Genomic DNA, 24,665 nt, shown 5'->3' on the forward strand with positions numbered 1-24,665 from the left:
GTATCTTGTATCTTGTATATTTTTTTTCATATTTTGTAAAAGCTTTATTCTGATATTTCTTATATGAGTAGGCTATGACGTGTGTGAAATCACCGCCACATCGTCAGTTATTATTGTTTTGATGAGTGGGGCAACGCACATTATCGTGTAAAGCCCAGGGTTAAATTTGTCCAATTTTAGGGTTTAGAGATAAAAAGATGTACTTTGCTAACTGCGAGACAAAATTTACATAGTATTTTTTGCTTTAAACATATCTTGCTTTTATTTGAGCCTCCTTCGTCTGAATTCGCGAAGAGACGGATTCCCACATATATAAAGTCTAAAGCGCCAAGTAGCAAACGTCATTCCTTGGTGAAAAAAGCAGCCAATAGATTATGTGCAATCATGCATTGCTTTCCAGTTTCCAGGGGCAGCTAAGCTAATGTTTCACCTAATTTTCTCTGCCCACGCGAAAAGACAGAAAGAGCTTAAAATCATGTTAATTCACGTAGCCACCTTTTAGTCGTTTTTTCCTTCTGAATGTTAACTAATATAAAAGCAACTATTCCTGCAAAAAAAGCAAATAAATAGAAGAAAAAAGGGAACGTTGGTACTGAAAATAATTGTTATTACCACAAATCATCGTGATTTCGACTTCTAACCGCACCCTGTCCTCTCTGCAGTTTCTTAAAGGCTATGAAAATGACATCACAAGGGCAATGGGTTATAGTCAAGATTGAACGGACGATTACGGATTACCGATGCAGATCGATAATGACATGAGGTGCCAAAGCCTCAAGACATCGGTGGAGCTGCACGTACACTTTGCATCCTGTGAGCCGCATGTATATTTTACTTATGCTGGGTTTGTTTGTCTTTATTATTAGTTTGGTCACCGACCGCCGACCGACGTATGGCTAAAACCATGTACAAAGCGCGTGGCCGTCAGTTTATTAATATGTGCAGACGTTCATAGAGGTGCGCATGGCATTTTAATATCAGGGTTTTCCATCATCGCATCTTCAAAATTCCAAAGATAATAAATGGCTAATTTTTTTTCTAATAACTCGTTCATCCTATCCCCGTATCTTCAAAATCCCGCGAATCAAAATGCCTAGAAAATGCCTAGAAACAGTGATGGTGTTCTTTCAATCTCCCATAAAGAAAGTTATGTTGTTTCAATTCCCCCTAGAAAAGTCATATATTGTTTCACCAACTGAAAGAAAAGCAGTGATATTCAGTTTCCTACGTGGCTGCAGCAACGGCTCAGAAGCCAAACCGCATCCCCACCCCACCCTTGTTCACCACTTTTTCCGGTAAGAACCAGAAGAAATCTTTCTCGCGTGTCTTGTTTGACTCCTCCTCGCTAGTCGCCACACAGTCGTGCGCTTGGGTCGCTTTCCCTTTTCTCCCCCCACCCACCCATTCCTTCCCGTCGAAACTTCCACCTCGGAGTCCACCGACTCCTCTCACCATCGCCAACAACTGCTGCCTGCTACCGTATAACCATCGCTCTCCAATCCCCACCCCCATCCACCAGCACCCCAATCCGTCCAATCCCCGCCCCATTTCTCCCCATTCCGGCGGCGGCGCCGTCGGACCGGCCGCTCGCGGCGATCGACTGCGGCCGACGGCTCCGGGCTCCCGGTATCTCTCGCCCCCCCTCTCTCCCGCGCGCGTGTCTGCGGGTACTCGTTTTCTGAATTTTTCGTTGTTGCTTCTGGTGTTTGATGGCGCAGGGTCTGGACTCTGGAGGAGGAGTCGAGCGGCATTGCTGGATTCGGCGGCAGTCGTCGAGTCGGAGGAGGCGCCTGACTGGCTGGCAGGTGAGCAATGCTCTTCGTGTGGTTAAAAGTCGGGCGCGGCGGGGGTCGAGTCTAGCAGACGGATTTGGTTGTTAGTTGTTGGTTGTTTGTGCGTGGCTTGCCAATCTGAGTGATAATAATACTGTGTGTGGTGATCTGAGTGCACTCCCGGCGTTTGATTTTGGTTCGATTCGATGCGCGTTTTGGATTGGGCGAGGTGTTTCTTAATTTGGTGGGTTAGGTGATTGGGCTATTCTAATCTTAGCCTTCTGCCACGCTGGGACAACCTAATCTGTATGTATGTTGAGTTAAGTAAGACGCCATGGAGTCTCTCCCTCCCAGTCGATGAACTGGGTATTTCAGTCAAAGGGACAAGAAAGAGCAACTGAATTTGGGTGACAATCTAATATTAGGATGCCAAATTGCGGCTGGCCGATGGAACGCCTGAACCTAACCTATATGCTATGTTCAGTAAAGCAGATGCTGTGGACACTTCTAGTTGATCAACTCTTGGTTATATTCCAGTCCAGTCAAAAGATGGAGAATGAAACCGGCCTTCTGAACCCGAACCAAAGTGGTCAGGGGATTGGCTGTTTCTAATCTTAGCTTGCGACACTGCGGATAGATTGAGTGCCTGAACCTGTTCTGTATGTTGAGTGAACTAGACATGATAAACTGGTTGGTTCAGTCAAAAGAAGAAGATAAAATAATTGGATTTGGGTGATGTTCTAATATTAGGACGCCACGTTGCGGGCAGATGGAATGCCTCAACCTATGTGTTCAGTAAAGCAGATGCTACGGGCTCTTCTAGTCGATGAACTGTTTGGCTTTTGAAGCTGAACAAACAGTATGAACTCTGAAGTGTTTAAGGGCCTGTCCAAGTGTTTAAACAATTTTCTGGCTGTCAAGTGAAATTGCTTACAATGGCCAGATTTGTTTATCCTTTAGATTCTTCATTCATGTCTCCCATGGGATCTGTCAGATATATATATTCCATTCTGTACTCTTTTACACTACAGTCAACCTCTTGCATCTAAGATTCACAGCTTTGTTTTAATCAAGCACTTCATCTGCTCCAGTTATGTACTGATAAATAATGAAGCCACCTTGCTCCTTCTATTTGAACTTACAATGGATTCACTTTGTCTTTGCCCCATGTTAACATTTTCTTCATGTGGCGTTTAATTACGTAGGGTTTGGAGGAGGAATCAAGCTGCATTGCTGGATTCGGCGGCACTCGTCGAGTTGGAGGAGGTGTCTGACTGACAGGTGAGTAATACTCTTTGTGTGGTTAAAAGTCGTGATGAGTCGGGCCTGGTAGATGGATTTGGTGCTATGCTTGTTAGTTGTCTATGCGCGGTCTGCCAATCTTAGTAATATTGTGCATGGTGATCTGGCGGGAGATGTCTGAGTGCACTCCTGGTGTTTGATTTTGATTCGATGCGCGTTTTGGATTGGGCGAGGTGCTTCTTAATTTGGTGGGTTTGGTGATTTGGCTATTCTAATCTTAGCCTGCTGTGACGCTGGGACAACCTAATCTGTATGTATGTTGAGTTAAATAGACGCCATGGAGTCTCCCTCCCAGTCGATGAACTGGTTGTTTCAGTCGAAAGAAGAGGAAAGTGCGCCTGGATTAGGGTGATAATCTATTAGGATGCCACGCGGCGGCCGATAGAATGCCTGAACCTGACCTGTATGTTATGTTCAGTAAAGCAGATGCTGTGGACTCTTCTAGTTGATCAACTCTTGGTTATATTCCAGTCCAGTCAAAAGATGGGGAATAAAACTGGCCTTTTGAAGCTGAACCCAAGTGCTTAGGCGATTGGCTGTTTCTAATCTTAGCCTGCGACACTGCGGATAGATTGAGTGCCTGAACCTGATCTGCATGTTGAGTGAACTAGACGTGATAAACTGGTTGGTTCAGTCAAAAGAAGAAGATAAAATAGTTTGATTTGGGTGATATTCTAATATTAGGACGCCACGTTGCGGCCAGATGGAATGCCTCAACCTATGTGTTCAGTAAAGCAGATGCTATGGGCTCTTCTAGTCGATGAACTGTTTGGCTTTTGAAGCTGAACAAACAGTATGAACTCTGAAGTGTTTAAGGGCCTGTCCAATTGCTTAATTCACTGTGACTCGTTGACAATGACAAGATTTGTTTATCCTTTAGATTCTTCATGTCTCCATGGGATCTCTCAGATATGTATTCTCTTTTTAAAAGTTTGTCAGATATATATTCCATTCTGCACTCTTTTACACTACAGTCAACCTCTTGTATCTGATATTCGCAGGCTTTGTTTTAATCAAGCACTTCATTTCCTGCAGTTATATATAGAAAATAGAGGTGAGATCTGCATCATGCATGCAGGAAAAGGGTGATGATGCTTGCATAGTTACAATGCAGTAACACAGCTTGGGCTAAATGCACGCACATACACAACTTATATAGCTTTAAGACTTTAACTAATTGGCATAATCTGCAGGGCCACCTAAGCTTTCTTCCAGACCTAGTTTTGGGTGAGGATCTATATTTTGTTTGGCCAATATTCTTTCCGTCTTGGGTACTCAACCTTGATAGAAAGTTTTTATAAACATATGTACAAATAATTAGGGGCTTTCTTTGTATCCACAATAATTATTCAGATAACTACTTGAGAAAATATATAATACTTTGAAATTTAAATCCCACCGCATCTAGACCCATTTCAAATCTCAATTTCACACTGAAATCCCCCCAATCTACCTAGCAGCCACTTGTTCCCACCTCATTACAGGCTCCTGCAGTCGCCTTTGCACGCCTACACTCTTGTCTCGTATTTCGGTGACCCCTACTGTTCAGTGTTCACCATCCATGGCAGGTTAATATTTTCCCAATAAAGAAAGATGCTTGTCATCTGAGCCATATTCGTTGGGCTTGATTTGAGTTTGGATCTGAACTATATTTTTTCTACTATAAATCTTCCCCTGCCTAATGCCAGTTATTTTGCTCCAAAATTTGTTACTCTTGTTTGAATATTTGCATGTCCTTGGCAATTGATGCTTCTACCATTCATTTAGCATCGCCCAATCTTCTTTTATATTGGGCTGCTCGCTTTAAGTCAATCACGTGGGTTTGATTTTTCAGTCTTTGTAAAATTGATCTGTTTGACAAGAAAATAAAACAGAAAAGTTCAATATTAATCTGTAGTATTTGCTCAATATTCAAGAGGGTTTCCTGTTAGTTCTACTCTTCTTTGTCTTCACCAAATGCAATGGAATTGGCCAGCATGTGACTGTTTTTAGGTGGTGCATACTCATGTTTTAGTTTCTTTTGTGCACAGTGGTAAAGCTGCTGCCTTGTGACCATGAGGTCACGGGTTCAAGTCTTGGAAACAGCCTCTTACAGAAATGTAGGGAAAGGCTGCATACAATAGACCCAAAGTGGTCGGACCCTTCCCCAGACCCTGCGCAAGCGGGAGCTACATGCACTGGGGCTGCCCCTTTTATACTCATGTTTTAGTTTCTTTTGTGCACATTGGAAGAATGTGAATGCAGAATTAATTCAAGATAAAGTCTGTAAATCTTATATATATGTTATATGAAATTTCATAACCCAATTTTTTCTTGCAGGCGCCAACAGAGCTATGAAATATTTTGTATTCAGATGACATAAGGAGTATTGAGTCTTGTATATTTGTTTAGAAAGAGATGAAAGTTGGTGCTCTTCTGACCTCTGCTGGAATCAACATTGGTCTCTGTATACTTTTTCTGTCATTCTATTCCGTTCTGAGAAAGCAGCCACAGAATGTTAAGGTCTATTTTGGGAGAAGGATTGCTGAGCAGCATAAGCGGCTCCGAGGGGCTTTTATTTTGGAGAGATTTGTTCCATCCCCTAGCTGGATTGTGAGAAGTCTGCAATGCACGGAAGATGAGATCCTATCTACTGCTGGGTTGGATGCAGTTGTTTTCAATAGAGTTCTAGTATTTAGGTGCATACATTTTTACTTTTGCTTTCTTTGCCTCTGCAATATTTACTGTTCGATGTTTATGATAGATATCTTTTGAGTTGTGCCGAGTAGAAGGTTCAATTTTGAAAATAGCAACATGCCGATGTGATTTTTAAGCTATATTGCTTTCATTCTAATCATTGATATGTGAGTGACATGATTTTCCTCCTTAAAACTAGAAAAATTCAGAACATTTTAATATGAAAACCCAACAAGAAAATCGAATTAACTTTGTATAATTGCAGAAAAATAGGAATGTGATCTGATATCTTAATGTAGAGATGATAGAAACAATAAACTTAATAAATTTAAGCACCTCCTAGATCAAAATGAAACCGGTAGACTTAACTGGTCAAATGGACAATCTGAGGGATGTTTGTTACAGTTTAGTCCAATTTAATTACTTCTGTGTCCACAAGCATTATTTAATCGCCACCATTCTTGGTGGATGTGGGTTTCTTCTTTTTACAGATGATGTAAACATCCGTATACTAAAAGGAAACATTATTATATTAGAAACCTCTTTGCTATACTCCTGCTTATTGTATATCCTTCCACTTCATAGTTCCAACATCCAAATTCAGTTAGCTGATGTATGTTTTTTTTCAACAGCATACACATATTCTCATTAGCTGCCATTCTTTGTTTATTTGGAGTTCTCCCCTTGAATTATTTTGGACAAGATATGCAGCATGAACGGATTCCTTCAGCATCATTGGAGACATTTACAATAGGAAATATGAAAGAGAAATCAATATGGTGAGCAATTGAGCTTCTCTTATTTGGTTATGAGGAGGCTAACTTGGTTCATTGAATATGCCATCTTATATGTTTCATCTTTTGTTTAGCTGATTTATACCTTGTTCCGGTGTTACCTATGATCTAAGTTATTAGTTCTGTGTTTGTTGTATATACTGGTCACGTAATCATTTAGGCAGTTTTCTTTGGAACTTATACTCTTGGATTTTGTTTGGTCATAACTGCAGGCTCTGGGTCCATTGCGTCGTGCTGTACATCATATCTGGTGTAGCTTGCTTTCTTCTATATATGGTACGCATCAGTAATTTTACCTTTCAAAATTACTTAAATGTTCGTTTACCTTAATCTTCAGGAACCTTATTTGTAAAAAAAAAATCCTACATTGTTGCTTTAGGAATACAAGCATATTGCTAGACTGAGGTTGCTTCATCTTGTTCGAACAACGACCAACCGTAGCCACTTTACTGTCCTTGTCCGTGGGATACCAAAGTCAACTCATGAATCATTCAACAACGCTGTTGAGAGTTTCTTTACAACGTACCATGCACCGAGTTACCTATCCCATCAAGTTGTTTATAAAGTTGGTAAACTTCAGAAGATAGTGGTAAGCAATATCTCATCAAGTTATGTGATTCTGATATGTGGACTTTACCAACTTTCTATTCTCTTTTGTGGAAATGGAATGCTGCCGCCAGAGATTCCTGATTAAATATTGTTGTACTTATCTCCGCACTATCCCGTAATAATGAAATATTAAAACTGTTTGATAGCCACTGATAAACAAAAGTAGATCAGTGGTAGTCTGGTAGAGCACATGCACAAGCATTGTACTCATGGCAAGTCAAGGCAGCCCAGGGGTGCCATGGCGATAGTTAGGCGTTAAACAAAAATAATATATCATATAGCAGAAAACGTGAAACTATACCTCATATTGTTTTTCCATAAGCCTCCCAACAAGGGGAGCCGGATTCCACTATAAGCATAATGAACAGAGTTTTATTTCAAAACGAAAAAGAAACAAAAACTAAAAGAAATAAAGTCCAGGCAACCAGCTACAAGGAATTAACCAGACCAGGCCACCACCCAAAAGACCTGAACACAAACAGCCAAGGTTCTTAGCAAAACAGACGCTAGCACCAGCACAAAACAAAGTACTACAACCTTGCATCCCAGGATCCCACATAGCACCAAATGAGCTTTTTCAATAGGTACCAAAGTTACTGGCGGTCGTCCTCTCCTCATCCAGACTGACCACCTTCATATTCTTCCTCCGCCTCTGCAATGCTAAGAAGAGTATTGTTTGGAGAGGCACGGGCAGCTTCATGAGTCCTAACAGCAGAGCTACGGATCGCCGACGCCCCATCCAGCAGGTTTTGCTTATCACTATCCTTGATATTAGGAGATTTAGAACTTAAATAACAAGAAACATCAACATAAAGGCAGCACCAGTTAACATCAATTAGCAACTAGCAAGTCCATACCATAGGACAACTATACAGCAAAGAGCAAACTAATACGTTGGTAGCATCTATCATGATCTGACATGACTTCAACACATGCCCTCAAGCCTCAAATCATTTTGTGTAGATTATGGAAAGTCTTCTTTCAACTTCACTGCTTCAACTTCGTCCTCCTCATCTGTATGTAGTTACATGGCTTTAAACATCCCTGTGTTTAAGTAGTGGTGATCTCTTCACTAGGACTACTTGTCACCAATAATATTTTGCAACACGCAGAATCGTTGTACTCCCTCCATTCCAAATTACTCGTCGCAGAAATGGATGTATCTAGAACTAAAATACATCTAGATACATCCATACCTGTGACAAGTAATTCGGAATGGAGGGAGTAGTTTTTTTAGAGCAATGCAAACCACCTTTATGGAACCAGCAAAGCAGGACTATAATTACCATAAAGCACTGCCAATGAGATTACAAGAGGCCGGTGAGCTGTTTGACCAGCACCATCTTTGCATATTGCTATTGGCTTGTCTAGAGCATCTCTCTGGCGGAATTCTTAAAACTCATGCTAAGCTCTTTGCGTAATCTCTGTAGTGCAACTGCACAGGACAATATGTCGAACTGAAATTCAGAATAGGCTCCTTACAAGTTTTAAGTGTACATGTATTTCTTTTTGTTGGGTAATTCAAAACTATTATACATGCAACGCATGCTTTTGTGATGCAGGATCATTCGTATATCACGGGGGAACTTTTTTCAGATCTTTGAATCAATACCCTCATTGCATGTTCATAGTACTATCTGTTTGTAGTGATAGCTTATATCCTTACTTTTCAGACGGGTGCGAAGAAGGTTTATAGGAAGTTCAAGCATTTTAAGGGTACCACAGTCGATCAGACATGCAGATCCGTGACATATCGATGTTGTCTTTGTGGGGTGTCATCAAATTCGTTCCAGTTGTTGCCCACTGAAGAGCAAGAAAGGGAAAAACCTTGTGTGAAAAATTCAAACTTGAACTTACCTGCCGAGGTAAACTAGCTATCATTTGGTTCTTTGCTTACTATTATCCTCACTGAATTATTCTAATCTACTAATTTAATTGTGCTCACCGAATACAGGAATGCTCTGCTGCTTTTGTATTTTTCAAAACGCGGTATGCAGCGCTAATTGTATCCAAAATTCTCCAGACATCCAATCCTATGAAATGGGTCACTAGTCTGGCCCCAGAACCTAAAGACATGTACTGGTCAAATCTTTGGTTACCGTACAAGCAGCTTTGGATTCGCCGCATAGCTACACTTCTTGGTTCTATTGTTTTTATGTTCATTTTTCTTGTACCTGTGACATTTATACAAGGTCTAACTCAGCTGGAACAGCTGCAGCAAAGGCTCCCTTTCCTGAAAGGGTTATTGAAAGGGTAAGCAATCTTAACGCTTAGAACTCACCTTGTTATTATTAAATGCAGGGTCTAACTCAGCCGGAGCAGCTGCAGCAAAGGATCCCTTAATTTGTATTGACAATACAATGTGCGTTAATCAAAATGACTCAATTTGTTAGTAGGATTTAATCTAGGGTTGAGTATCCGAGATAACATTCAATTATGAGGCCTTCCCTTTCTCTAAAAAAGCTATCACAATTATGGCGGTGGTTCAAATTAATAGGTATAGTTTTGAGGCATATAGTTCATATTTTTTCGGTCCAATTCATGATCTAGGAATGCGCGCGTGCCTTATAAACCGGACGGGTGGGAGTACTGAAGTGTGGAGATATTGCAGTCTTTAATTTATCATTACAGCAAAATTTAACGATTATTAATTCTCCTGCAGGAAAATCATGACCCAGCTAGTAACTGGATACCTTCCCAGTGTGATCTTGCAAATATTTTTATATACTGTCCCCCCGACCATGATGCTATTTGCGACACTAGAGGGACCTATTTCTCACAGTGAAAGGAAGAAAAGTGCCTGTTGTAAAGTATTATACTTCACCATTTGGAATGTCTTCTTCGTCAACGTCCTATCAGGTTCTGCAATTAACCAACTTAACGCCTTATCAAGACCAAAGGACATTCCAATGGAGCTTGCGAGGGCAATTCCTTTACAGGTGAATCACATATTTATGTTCTGTTGTTTATGAAGGTGCAAAATATAAATATTTAAGTAGGTATATGCAGTGTATTTATTTGTTTTTAGGTTGAGTTTCTCCAGGTGCTCACTGCATTTTATTGATGACTTCTTTTTTACTTCCATTTCAGGCTACCTTCTTTACCACCTATGTTCTGACTTCAGGATGGGCTAGTCTGTCGTCGGAAGTTATGCAACTCTTTGGCCTTATTTGGAACTTTGTAAGGAAATATATTCTGAGAATGAAAGAAGATAGCGATTTTATCCTCTCGTTTCCGTATCACACTGAACTACCAAAAGTTCTGTTGTTTGGACTATTGGGCTTCACATGCTCTGTGCTAGCACCTCTGATCTTGCCCTTTTTACTACTCTACTTCTTTCTTGCCTACATTGTGTACCGAAATCAGGTGAGAAACTAGATATAAACTTAAAACATTTAATTTGTTTGTAAACGAAGTTGTTATTTGAAGTCCTCATGCATAATTTGGTCTATAATTATGAATGAATAAAGTAAAAAATATATGTTCGAATGTGTATGCGATCATTTTGTCTGAAATTATTCTTTTATAATGGGCGAAATTTGAATTTGATAAATCCTCGTGTGCTAGCTCCATTTTAGGTGAAATGCAATCTTTGTCTTGGATATACCATTTGATCTGTTTTCTCTGGCCTTGTATAACTTTATTGTGGTTAGATATCTTTTAGTTATTTAACCTGAGTTTTAGGGTAACTCAAACCGTTTTTCCTAGTTCGTGATTTTGTTTACACTACATAGTATTCGTGGAAGAATGTCCTCTGTGCTCCTATAACCTAATGGGTTGGTAATTTATCATTTTCAGTTCATCAATGTTTATTGCACAAGATACGACACTGGCGGTCTATATTGGCCAATTGCGTACAATGCAACAATATTCTCTCTGGTGCTCACCCAGATCATCTGCCTTGGTGTCTTTGGCCTTAAAGAATCCCCAGTAGCTGCAGGCTTCACTGTACCTCTTATCATCATCACTCTTTTATTCAACCAGTATTGTAGAATGCGTCTTCTGCCATTATTCGGGACTTTCCCTGCACAGGTTAGTATGATTTCTTTAACAATTGGTAGAATTTAACCTATACATACAGAATTGGAGTCTGTGGGGATCAACTATTTAGGTATATAGGATCTGTTTACAGAGGGATTAGTTACTTGAAATGGATCCTGTTATATATATAGTTTTCACTTGCCATTATTTGTTGTTGGACACACGCAGGTTTTGATAGACATGGACAGAGAAGACGAGCAATCGGGCAGAATGGATGAGATTCACAAGGGCCTTCATTCCGCTTACTGTCAGTCCACCGATACGGAATCAGCCGATGACATATCTCTGGAAAGAGTTCAAGCTATCAGTACAACAGATGAAGATGGCAGCGGCAGCTCAGGTGAACCTAGCGGCAAAGAAAGCGTCGGACAACCAGTAACTGACTTGTCTCACCCGACACTGAAAGGGCTCCCCGTTGAGCGGCTACGGCGCGCGGTGAGATCACTCGGTTTCATGATCAGATTGCAGAAGAGAGGCGTATCAGCGTAAGCCGTGGTTGGTGAATGTACAAACTGCATACAGTGTGCACATAGAACAACACAGAGACACCAAGATACACACATACGGATATTACGCTGCTCCAAGGAAAAAAGAATGGAGTGTCACCTGTTTTTCTTTTCTTTTGAAAGTCGATGTGTTTGCCTGTTTGGTTGCAAGGGTGCAAGCAATTTTGTGTTTAAATCGATGCCTGCGCGACTTTTCAGGCCATTTTTGGCCATGATGGACGGACCCTTGAATTGCTTGCTGCGGCTTTGCTGCATTGTAACCTCGGTTAAACAAGTTGTTGTGTCTGGTTTCAAAAAAAAAAAAAACAAGTTGTTGGATCTGCCGGTGGACGGAGGCGACGTGGACTTGCCGCACTTCACCAGGCAGCACATCCTCGCGCTCGCTCGGTCGATTGCTCTGTTGCTGGCTCTCCGGTGGCGATCGATGGATGGAATCCGTTGCTTGAAGACGACTCGCTGGCTGCCTCTTGCTTTGCCCTGCTCTTCTCTTTGGTTTAGTTTAGTTTGACAGCTCCGTTCCTCCGTCTGCACAAGAACTGAAGAATTGACTTTTTCTTTTTCTTCTTTTCTTATTCCAAGAAGCAGAAGAATTGAAATGATCATGTGAATGAAACAAGGCATTGGTGTGGCGGTCTGGCCTATGCTAATCAAGAGATGCCTATTATCACCGACAAGGTGCTTCATTATGTTCGTCACCGTGACGACGCAAGTCTAAAATAAATCTCCACACGAAACAGGTGCTACTGTTTTAGTATTTGCAAAATGAAGAGATCTTTGTTGCGAAACTGTGCCTAGTAGCACGCTAACACAGCCGGGGAGATACCAGGCGACAAGCGTGGTAAAAGCAATCTCAAATTGACAAAAAAAAAAAACACAGCCGGGGAGATACACGGCGCAAGGAGAGCCATCGCAACCACCGTGCTCCGTGTGTGTGCCGGGAGAACTCCACGGAAGATCCGAGCAAGCAACTCATTGCTTACGTCACGCGTGCGGCAGCTTCACTTTCAGTTTTCAGACCGTCGTGGGTCAAGCAAGGAATTCTCCGTGATTTTTTTTATGATGTGAACCGAAGAACGTCTACTTTGCTATTCCTATTCATAAGATTTGAGATACATGCCATCTCATTTTCTGTGACTTTTTTGTTTTTATGATTTTCTTATCTTATAAACTTGCTCGAATGTCTTGAGGTCGCAGTCGGAGTTGTCCTCCAGCAATGTCTTGATCTCCTTGAAGCGAATTTGCGCATGGTAGTAGTACTGTGTGCACAATAACATGGCCTCCTTCATGCGGTCGGATCCCGACCGCAGCGACTCGTCGATTGCCACGCCAGTGGCCGTGTAGGACTTGAGGACCGCGTCGGCGGCAGCGAGCGCGTGGCTGCGTACGTCACCGCTGTCCGGCGAACCCTCAAGCATCTGGACGCAGATGTCGTACATGAGCTTGCTGGTGCTCGCCTGACGGCAGGCCGCAGTGGACGTCGCCCGAACGTCCTTGCACTTGCCGGCCTCGGCCCCGGCGACGAACATGACGAGCAGGGTCAGAGACAAGGCACCGGTCTTGCCCATGGGGAATCTTGGAAGTACTCCCTCCGTTTCTTTTTACTCCGCATATAAGATTTGGTCAAAGTCAAACTACCCAAATTTTGACTAAATTTATATAAAAAAATATAAACATCTACAATACTAAAACTATATAGTATGAAAATACGTTTCATGGTGCATCTGATAATATTGATTTCATATTGTGAATGTTTATATTTTTTAATATAAAATTAGTCAAACTTTATAAAAGTTTGACTTTGACCAAACCTTATATACGAACTAAAAAGAAATAGAGGGAGTACTAGTGCGACTGGGAAGGGTGCTGTACTGTGTATGTACTGCTACGGGCAGGACGAGGTGAAATGTGGAGTGTACCTACTGTATATAAAGACGTTTCCTTTTAATTTAGTTGTATTAATGGCTTGATTTTTAAATTGATTCAATGCTTGGTTTTCAAACTATTTTCACATTAATGGCTGCGTCCCAACAACAATTACATACGCATTCCCTTTAATAGTAGAGATTAATGATTACGTCCCAACAACAATTATATACGCATTCTCTTTAATAGTAAAGATTAATGATTACATCCCAACAACGACTAGTATAGTGCATACATATTTTTCTTCAATTTAATTGCATTAATGACTTGATTTTCAAATTGATTCAACGCTTGGTTTTAAATTATTTTTGCATTAATGACTGGTTGTTTTTCAAACTGATTTTGCGGTTGGTTTTCAAAGTATTTTTGCATTAATGATTGCGTCCCAAGGACGACTACATACGTATAATATTAAGAAAATGACTAGTACATACTCCCTCCGTCCGTGAATAAGTGTACTTCTAACTTTTGTCTTAAGTCAAAGCTTTAAAACTTTGACCAACTTTATAGGGAAAAGTAGCAGCATTTATGGCACTAAATTAGTATCACTAGATCCGTTTTGAAATGTACTTTCATAATATATCAATTTGATGTCATATATGTTTCTACTCTTTTGTATATAGTTGGTCAAAATTTTAAAACTTTGACTTAGGACAAAAGCTAGAAGTACACTTATTCGCGGACGGAGGGAGTAGGCATTTCTGTTTAATTTTATTGCACTAATGACCTGATTTTAAAACTGATTCAACACTTGGCTTTTAAATTACTTTTACATTAATAACTGCGTCCCGACAACGACTACCTATGCATTCCCCTTTAGTCCTCCTTTGGTTTGGAGGAATTCTGTAGGATTTTCAAATGATATAATCCTTTAGAGCCCTTTGGTTTGTAGGAATAGAATCCTATTTCAATAGAGAAATTCTTATTATTATCCATATTTCATAAAAAAATAAACATTAGCCTAGACGTAATGAAAAAAAAATCTTATGATCTGAACCAAAGAGCGTCTACTCATTTCTATTTATAAGATTTAAGATACATGTCATTTCATTTCGCATGACTTTTCTATTTCTATGATTTTTCTATCCTATGAACCAAAGGAGGCTACGGGCTGGCAACTAACAGCCCCGCCGAGAAGTCAGAAAGCTCCGATGGCCGTTGGTGTTGACCATGTGGTACGTGGACGGTGGCTCGCCTTGGATGGCGTCCGAGTACACTTGCTCGAATGTCTCGAGGTCGCAGTTGGAGTTGTCCTCTAGCAACGTCTTGATGTCCACGAAGCAAATGCGCGCCTGGAAGTAGTACTGCGTGCAGGATAGCAGGGCCTCCCTCTCCCTCATGCGGTGGCCGGTGGGATGCCGACCGCTGCGTCTCGTCGATCGCCACGCCGGTGGCCGAGTAGGACTTGAGGACCGCATCCGCGGCGGCGAGTGCATGGCTGCGTACGTCACCGCTGTCCGACGAACCCGTAAGCATCTGGACACAGAGGTCGTACTCGTACAGGAGCTTGCTGGTGCTCGCCTAGCGGCAGGCCACACTGGACGTCGCTCGGACGTCCTTGAACTTGCCGGCCTCGGTGACGGCAACGAACAGGAAGAGCAGGGGCAGAGAAAGGCCACTAGTCTTGTCCATGGTCAAACTTGAAAGTACTAGTGCAATTGTGAAGGGTACCGTCTACTATGTCTGTACTACGGGCATGACGAGGACGAGGTAACTGTGAAGTGTCCTTGTGTATATATCTATATCATGTATACCAATATAAAAAGATTCAAATGGGCAGATTCAAACCACCCCGACCGTCAAATCATGTTATCTAGCGGTTCAAATCGTTCCAATATTGAGCACCAAACACGTTTAACGCTCTGATTACCCATCATTGTCATTGGTTATAAACACGATTTGACTAAATGTTATCCCTTGAAATCTGTCATGTATTTAATATACTACCAATTCCGTGAAAAAGTAATTGATATCTTACCAAATACTAACGTGCAACAGATATATCTTACCTAATATAACGTGTAACTAATATATCCTACCTAATATAAACGTGCATTGCACATACATTATTACTAGTCAATATAAAAAGACCCAAATGGGCAGATCCAAACCATCTCGGCCGTCAAATCATGTTATGTAGCGGTTTAAATCGCTCCAATGTTGAGCACCAAACACGTTTAACGCTTTAATTACCCACCACTGTCATTGATTATAAACATGTTTTGACTCAGCACTATCCCTTGAAATCTGCAATGTAATTAATATCCTATCATTCCTGCGGAAAAAATAATTGATATCTTACCAAATACCAACGTGTAACAGATATATCTTACCTAATATAACGTGCAACTAATATCTTACCTAATATAAACGTGCAATCATATTATTACCAGTGTATATAAAGATGGCAAAGACTTGCATCTACCGTCCGTCTTTCATCCAACGCTATGTCTTGATTTTCAAATTGACACAGTGTTTGCTTTTCAAATTATTTTTCCATTAATGGCTGCGTCCCAACAACGACTACGCACGCTTTCCGTTTAATAGTAGTAGAGATTAATAATGGCATCCCGACAACGATTACACACACATTTTCCTTTAATTTAATTGCATTTATGGCTTGATTTTCAAACTGATTCAGCTCTTGGTTTTTAAATTATTTTTGCACTAATGACTGCATCCCAACAACGACTACATACATATTTCACTTTAATTTAATTACACTAATGACTTGATTTTCAAATTGATTTAGCGCTTGGTTTTCAAATTATTTTTGCATTAATAGTTGCGTCCCAACAACGATTACATATGCATAATATTAAAAAAAATCAGACAACATAGGCATTTCTTTTTAATATTATTGCATTAATGGAATGATTTTTATATCAATTCAATGCTTAGCTTTTAAATTATTTTCACAATAATGACTGCGTCCCAACAACGACTACCTAAGCATTCCCCGTTAGGCCTCCTTTGGTTCGAAGGAATTCTGTAGTATTTTTAAGAGCATATGATTTCTATACAAAAAAATGTTTTAAAGCCTTTGGTTTGTAGGAATAGAATCTTATTCCTATGGAGGAATTCTTCTTATCCTCCACATTTTATAGGAAAATAAATATTAGCCTAGACTTAATGAAGAAAAAAACTTATGATATGAACCAAAGAGCGTCTATTTTCCTATTCCTATTCATAAGATTTGAGATACATGTTATTTCATTTTCTGTGATTTTCCCAGTCCTATGATTTTGGTGCTTCTTAAACCACCTTTTATCCATAAATATGTAGCCCCAAGGAATGGGGTGTCACTACAGATGGCTCAACCTCTCAGACCAGACCCCCGCGTCGCCTCCCTGGCGGCTCGGGGGAGAAAACTCTAGCCGCCGCAGCTTCCCCCCTCCCCTTCCCGTCCCGCCGCCGCCGGAGGGCGCATGTCAGCGAAGCTCGGGACGGCCCAAGGAAGGTGGCGGCTGGGCAGCTCAGGGCGCGGGGCGCCGGACCGCAGCGAGGTGCGCCCCAAATCTACGCGGCGGTGGCATGGAGCTGCAGGTGGTAGTGCCGCGGCATGGGCTCCGCGCGGCGTCCCTAAGGGCCCGGTGGTCGCGGTGTTGGAAATATGCCCTAGAGGCAATAATCAAATGGTTATTATTATATTTCTTTGTTCATGATAATTGTCTATTGTTCATGCTATAATTGTGTTATCCGGAAATCGTAATACATGTGAGAATACATAGACCACAACACGTCCCTAGTGAGCCTCTAGTTGACTAGCTCGTTGATCAAAAGATAGTCATGGTTTCCTGACTATGGACATTGGATGTCATTGATAACGGGATCACATCATTAGGAGAATGATGTGATGGAGAAGACCCAATCCTAAGCATAGCTCAAAGATCGTGTAGTTCGTTTGCTGTAGCTTTTCCGAATGTCAAGTATCATTTCCTTAGACCATGAGATTGTGCAACTCCCGGATACTGTAGGAGTGCCTTGGGTGTGCCAAACGTCACAACGTAACTATAAAGGTACACTACAGGTACCTCCGAAAGTGTCTGTTGGGTTGGCACGAATCGAGACTGGGATTTGTCACTCCGTGTGACAGAGAGGTATCTCTAGGCCCACTCGGTAATGCATCATCATAATGAGCTCAATGTGACCAAGTGGTTGATCACGGGATCATGCATTACGTCACGAGTAAAATGACTTGCCGGTAATGAGATTGAACGAGGTATTGGGATACCGATGATCGAGTCTCGGGCAAGTAACGTACCGATCGACAAAAGGAATTGTATACGGATTGATTGAATCCTCGACATCGTGGTTCATCCGATGAGATCATCGTGGAGCATGTGGGAGCGAACATGGGTATCCAGATCCCGCTGTTGGTTATTGACCGGAGAGGCGTCTCGGTCATGTCTGCATGTCTCCCGAACCCGTAGGGTCTACACACTTAATGTTCGGTGACGCTAGGGTTGTAGAGATATTAGTATGCAGTAACCCGAAAGTTGTTCGGAGTCCCGGATGAGATCCAGGACGTCACGAGGAGTTCCGGAATGGTCCGGAGGTACAGATTTATATATAAGAAGTACAGTTTTGGCCATCGGGAAGGTTTCGGGGGTCGCCGGTATTGTACCGGGACCACCGAAAGGGTCCCAGGGGTCCACCGGGTGGGGCCACCCATCTCAGAGGGCCCCATGGGCTGAATTGGGAGGGAACCAGCCCCTAGTGGGCTGGTGCGCCCCCCTTGGGCCTCCCCTGCGCCTAGGGTTAGGAAACCCTAGGGGTGGGGGCGCCCCCCACTTGGCTTGGGGGGGAAGCCACCCCTTGGCTGCCGCCCCCTGGAGATCCATCTCCTAGGGCCGGCGCCCCCAAGGCCCCTATATAAAGAGGGGGGAGGGAGGGCAGCCGCACCCCTTGCTCTTGGCGCCTCCCTCTCCCTCCGTGATACCTCTCCTCCCCGCTTGCGCTTGGCGAAGCCCTGCCGGGATCATGCTGCATCCACCACCATGCCGTCGTGCTGCTGGATCTTCATCAACCTCTCCTTCCCCCTTGCTGGATCAAGAAGGAGGAGACGTCTTCCAACCATACGTGTGTTGAACGCGGAGGTGCCGTCCGTTCGGCACTAGGTCATCGGTGATTTGGATCACGTCGAGTACGACTCCATCAACCCCGTTCTCTTGAACGCTTCTGCGCACGATCTACAAGGGTATGTAGATGCACTCCTCTATCCCTCGTTGCTAGATGACTCCATAGATTGATCTTGGTGATGCGTAGAAAATTTTAAAATTCTGCTACGTTCCCCAACACGCGGCGCGTTGCACCATTGTGGCTTGGGTGCCGGCGCCCGGCCGGGCCACAGGGAGATGTGCTCTAGATCTACGCGGCGACGCGGCGGAGGCATGGAGCTGTGGGCGGCGGCGCGGGCGGCTGGGTGCACGTGCACCGGCCAACATGGTGGGGCCGCCGGCTCTGCTGCTCCTGTTGATGGCGCGGCACTGGCGACAGGAGGTCCGACGGTCGGTGTGGCACGCGGAGGTGGTTGGTCAGATGGGCCGGCCGATCCTTGGCTTTGGATGGTTGTGGTTGTCAGTGAAAACCGTACTTCGGCTGCGTCCGGAGTCATCGACGGCGGCACCTTCAGGCGTCGTATCCTTGTTGGAGGCGTCGATGTGCAGTCCTCATCCTCCTTTCTACCATGCTCCAGGGGAAACCCTAGATATGGTCTTCCGGATCGGGCAATGTTGAAGCTTAGAGCTCACTCTTGATGGTGTTTTGGAGTTGGATTTGCTCAGGCTTGTGGCTTGTGGATGGAGCGGATGCACGTCGGTCGTCGAGGTTGGGCAGCTTGAGCACTTTTCACATGCGAGGCGTCAGATGAGCCATGTTGGTCGGTTCTTGTGGGATCGGAGCTGCATATGTCCGCCTCCTTTGGGCATGTCGTTCCTCTCCGGTGTCGTCGCGGTTGATGAATAGGCTCTTGGCAGACTTTGTCAGCCTTGCGGGCGTCTTATATGTATTGTGGTGTTTTAGACCTAGGTTACTAGATGTGGCTTGCCGTTGTTTAGGTTTTCGCCCGATTTCCCTTTAATAACCAAGCAGTTCGGGTCCTCGTACCGTCTTCTTCAAATATAACAGCTCTCCTGTTATCGTCCAAAAAAACTATATATGGCTCCAAGGAATGTGGGTGTGAGTAACTACGGAGTGCCCGAAGAACTAGGGTGCGAGTGCGATGGATCGACCTAGGGGTTGGCAACCAGCAGGCCCAGCCGGAAAGCCAGAAAGCTCTGGTGGCCGTCTGTGTTGCCTTGCCGTACGTGGACGTTGACTCGCCTTGGATGGGAATCGTCTTGTTGCGGCAGTCGTCGACTCTCACCGTGGCGTCCGAGTACCCTTGCTCGAATATCTCGAGGTCGCAGTCGGAGTTGTCCTCCAGCAACGTCTTGATGTCCTTGAAGCAGATCCGCGCATGGATGGCGTCATAAAAATGGCCAGATCTTGTATGGGATCAAGCCCAGTTTGTCCAAAATCAAGCAGGTTGTTGTACGGGATCAAGCCCAGTTTGTCCAAAATCAAGCAGGTTGTTGTACGGGATCAAGCCCACTTTGTCCAAAATCAAGCACGTGACCCAACGACGGAGTTATGTGATGGGCGCCCCCCAGCATTGAAGAGATCCCCGAAGATTTGTTTTGAAGGGCTTAAATTAGGAAAAGAAACTATCTTTTGGCCTCACAACTCTTCATCTTTTACGTTTAAGGCAGAATGGATGAGACTCACAAGGGTGTTGATTCTGCTTTCTGCCAGTCAACTGAATGAATCCGCTGATGACAGATGATCCGTGGAAAGAATTCAGACAACGAGTGCAACAGATGAAGATAGCAACGGCAACTCAGGTGAACCTAGTTGCAAAGAAAGCGTCGGAACCGTTGCCTGTTTGGTTGCAAGGGTGTAATTTTGTGTTTAAATAGGTGCCTGCACAACTTTTCAGGCCATTTTTGGCCATGCACACACAGACCCTTGAATTACTTGCCGAGACTTGCATGCTCTGGTGATGCAATGATCAAGCTAGTTTTGGTGTAACCTCTGAGTTATAGCAGTTGTTGTGAAAGAGAGCAATCTATCTACATGTGCCAAACTTAAAACTTGTTTTGCTCGGCTGTTATGTGCCCCTGGGCTGAACTATGTATGCATGCTACTACGAGTAGTAGGTTGTACTGAATCTAGCAGAGGAAGCTGTTGAGAACTGGCAACACAGACAGAATCCCAAATGAAAGAAAACACAACGAAAGACTTGAGATTATTGGTTACAATCCAGAATTATTTCACGATAGTAATACTACAAGAGTATACAAGAGATGACAAATCTATGCGCTAGCTGCTGCACGCGACGCGCCCACCACCACGGCTTGGATCCGGCCGGAGAGGCAGAGCACAAGTCAACGGACGGCCACGGGCACGGCGGACGGCGACTCGCGCCTCACATCACAGGATGACGCAGGTGGAGGACTCCTTGACGGCGCCGGAGGTGGAACCGGCGGCGTTGGCGTCGGCGGAGACGCCCGGCCAGTCGCGGCAGGCGCAGTGCTGGCCGTCGGGGATCTGCCGGTGCACGGAGGCGACGTGGCGGCCGCAGCCCGCCCACGTGGACTTGCCGCAAGTGGCGCACTTCACCTGGTAGCACATCGTCGCGCTCGGTGGATTGCTCTGCTGTTGTTGGCTCTCCGGTGGCGATGGATGGATGGTGGATGGAGCGATGGAGTCCGTGGCTTGAAGACGACTCGCTGGCTGCCTGCGCTACTTATGGACGGGCGGACGCTCGGCGCGCCTCTTGCTTTGCCCTGCTGTTCTGTTTAGTTTTGTTCTCCGTTCCTACGTCTGCACAAGAATTGACTCTCTTTTTTGGCGAAGAAGCACAAGAATTGAAATGGTCGTGCGAAACAAAGGCTGGCCTATGCTATGCTAAGGCGTTCGTTTAGATGCTTGTTGTAATTATCGTATGTGTTCAGCGACGACAAGGGACAGGTGACAACGAAAGTCTAAAGCCATCAGAGCATCCACAGCCAGACGTGGCAAATCCGGCCCCTCAAACAACCGCGGACGTGGTGCCTGGGTATTTTTGCGGTCACTAACCAGTTAGTTCTTAAATTGCGTCGTCCATATCCACATATCTTATATCCGATCTCTTATATTCATACTAAACCATGCAACATCGATAAAAAAAACTAGATAGATCATGAGCGAACATAGAAAACAGACAAACAAATACACAATCCGTCCAACAAAATATCACAGCCGGATCTTCAATAGATCACCAAAGTTCATATAAGTCACATAATACGACGGACAAGTTCAAACTACATCCAAAAATTTGAAATTAAAGTGGAGAAGGCGGATCTTCACCTAGGGGCGGCGCCAGGGGTCTTCTTGGGTATTCGGTTGAATACCCAAGATTTTGACAAACCATTGAAATTTTATATAAAACAAGCGATTTTTTTTGCAAAATAGTGATGATTTGGGCAAAATGAATACCCTCCTCCAAAATGAATACCCACCCTCTAGAACCTGGCGCCGCCACTGTCTTCACCACTTCCTCGCCGTTTCTTTCTCCTTCCAGTCGTCGGCGCACCTGTAGGCGTCGGCGGTTGGTGGAGGATCGTCGCACGAGGCGCCGTGGTTGTCGCCATTCACGGGCTTGGACTGTCATGTCCTTCTGCCTCGTGCGACAACCGGAGTCCTATTCTTCGTTGGAGGAGGAGTCGGAGAGAATGATGAGCCCTTTGAGTCGCCGAACGGTCATGTCCTGCTGCCGCTTGAGCTTCGCCAGCCGAGCTGCCTCTGCCGCCTCGGGCTTGGACTACTCAATGGCAATCCGGACCGCCTTGGCGTTCCTCTGACGGAGCCACTGAGCGTCCGTCTCCGCCGTTGTAAGCGACCGGCGGTAGACCCAACCGAGGAGCCGCTTGTCCTCGTCAGGTTCCGCCTGCATCCCGCGGCGGCGGCGCACGGACTGCTCCGCAGCGTCCCTCTCCCTTGCACGCTGCCTTTGGCGGCGAGCGACACATGCCTCCAATTTTGGCGTGCGCATTCAGGCTGCTGGGGCGGGCATAAGCACCCACCGTTGCCCATGTGGGGAGCAGCAGTCGGCAGGGGCAGTGGCTGGCGTGGGGGAGGCGCGGACTGCACAACCCTCGCGGAGCTGCGCGTGGGCCCGAGGGGCCATCGCCGGCGTCTGCGCGGCGCTAGCGGGGGAGCTACGGCATCACTGCATATCCGGAGCTGCCGGTGTCCACCTTGGACCGCTCAATGCGGAGGCCAGCTCCTCGTCAACATCCGGGTCAGAGTTGGAGCGGTTGCCGGAGCTCAATATGGTTGCCGGATTGTATCGGAACTAGAAAGGAAAGACGAGAGGACAAAGCGAGAGAGGAGAGTGAGTGAGCTAGGGTTGCGAGCGAGGAGGTAGATTGGTTTTTTTTGGGACGTCGGTGGGGTCGGTGGTGGGTTGGGCTGTCATGCGGACGCGCTCAGCTGGGTCGATTTTTTGTGACCGGTCTGCTCACCTGGGCGTCTGAGACGAGTTTGAATAGCCCGGCTGTATATGCTCTGAGAACTGTGGTATGTGCTGGTAAAATCGCAGGAGGCGCCATAGAAGATCCGATCAAGCAACTCATTGCCTACCTCGTTCAGATTCCGTTCCGTCACACATCATGACCATCAGCAGACAAGGCCGCGTAGACCCAGCTAAATGCGTACGAAATTAGCTTGCCCCATCGATTACCTCAGCCGGTCGTGGGTCAATGAATTCTCGTTCAGATTCGGCTCCGTCGCGCCATCAACGCACACGCACGGCTGCGTAGACCCGCCGACCTCCACCGAGAAATGCGTCTCGAATTTTCCCGTCCATTCAGCGGTCTTTCAAATTCTACAGAAATGTGGAAAATCATTTGACCTGCCAAGCCTCGTGCTTTCACCATGGATCTGTGGAATCTGTACGTCAAAGCTCATGCTTTGAATTTGACCGAGAGACTCATAGTCATTCAAAAAGGAACCGACAAAACACCGATTTTCTCGCTGGTCGAGTGGAAATTGTACGAGTACAGACCGTACCCATGATCAGAACGAACACAGAGTACTAGGCTATCTTGATTTGGGCCTCCAACGCGAATCTCATCCATCGGCCGTCGCGATCCAACGGTTCCATGACCACCCGAGAAAAACCACGAACCACTATATTCACTCTATCTCCTTCCTAGAAAAAATATTCGCTATATTTCACTTATTGAGAGAAAAGGGTACCGGCCTGACTAGACCGGCATGTTTTTCTTTTCTTTTCTTGCTGCTTTATTTCAAGTTTCATTTTGCCACAATATTTTTTATGTTTCATTTGATTATTTCCTTCATTTTCATGTTTTTATATTTTTTAGGATTTCTTTATGCCTGCTCTATTGTTTTTCTTTTTTATTTGCTTTCCCTTTTTTTCACTATCACCTTTCCCTTTTAGTTTTCCTCCGTTCTATTTTAATTTATTTTGATTTTACTTATTTTTAGGTGAGTAATACATGCACACTTTTATAAGATACATGAACACTTTTTTTTGTAGATGGATATTTATTTTTTGTCGCCTCTAACCATGTTAAACCAAGCTCATTATTTTTTCATGAGTGCAAAAACAAGCCCAAGAAGTTATTTGACTTACCCAAAATAGGGGTCAATCGATTCCACGCAGGCCAACTCACCACCAAAATGACACAGAAGAAAAATAAAACGTCACACATCTCAAAGTAGAATGGGACGGCCACAAAATCGATTGACCCAAAAAGAATTTTCTGCTAACTGGCATATAGCTAAAGTGAAAGCTTATACACATCTTACGGATGGGACTGGCTACAAGTCAACTGATTGAAAAACAAGATTTCAGTCAGTCGACTGACCCAAACATGTTTCCTTCAAGTGTGCCTCTAACCGTAACGTTCATGCTTCACTATGTGTAACGTTCTTTTTTTTCTTTACCTTTTCCATGATTTACACAAATTGAATTTTTAAAGTTGCGGGTG

At 44.2% G+C, this 24,665-nt stretch overlaps 1 protein-coding gene across 5 annotated transcripts; it reads left to right on the forward strand.

The window, feature by feature from the left end:
• Nucleotides 1-1,412: 1,412 nt before the first annotated feature.
• LOC119287090 (CSC1-like protein RXW8) lies at nt 1,413-12,018 on the forward strand. Of its 5 annotated transcripts, XM_037566594.1 has the most exons (15): nt 1,414-1,626; nt 1,719-1,805; nt 2,978-3,053; nt 4,076-4,128; nt 4,268-4,301; nt 5,394-5,752; nt 6,383-6,529; nt 6,757-6,820; nt 6,924-7,133; nt 8,827-9,018; nt 9,108-9,406; nt 9,816-10,092; nt 10,244-10,519; nt 10,952-11,185; nt 11,363-12,018. In XM_037566594.1, the coding sequence occupies exons 6-15, from the start codon at nt 5,472-5,474 to the stop codon at nt 11,681-11,683; spliced, it is 2,301 nt and encodes a 766-aa protein (XP_037422491.1). In that variant the 5' UTR covers nt 1,414-1,626; nt 1,719-1,805; nt 2,978-3,053; nt 4,076-4,128; nt 4,268-4,301; nt 5,394-5,471; the 3' UTR covers nt 11,684-12,018. The 5 variants fall into 5 exon arrangements, with proteins under 5 accessions (XP_037422493.1, XP_037422491.1, XP_037422490.1 ...); XM_037566593.1 differs by lacking the exon at nt 4,268-4,301; XM_037566595.1 differs by lacking the exon at nt 4,268-4,301 and having other exon boundaries at nt 4,110-4,128.
• Nucleotides 12,019-24,665: the final 12,647 nt, after the last annotated feature.

This window comes from Triticum dicoccoides, chromosome 4A (assembly GCF_002162155.2).
Source record: "Triticum dicoccoides isolate Atlit2015 ecotype Zavitan chromosome 4A, WEW_v2.0, whole genome shotgun sequence".
Taxonomy (NCBI): Eukaryota; Viridiplantae; Streptophyta; class Magnoliopsida; order Poales; family Poaceae; genus Triticum; species Triticum dicoccoides.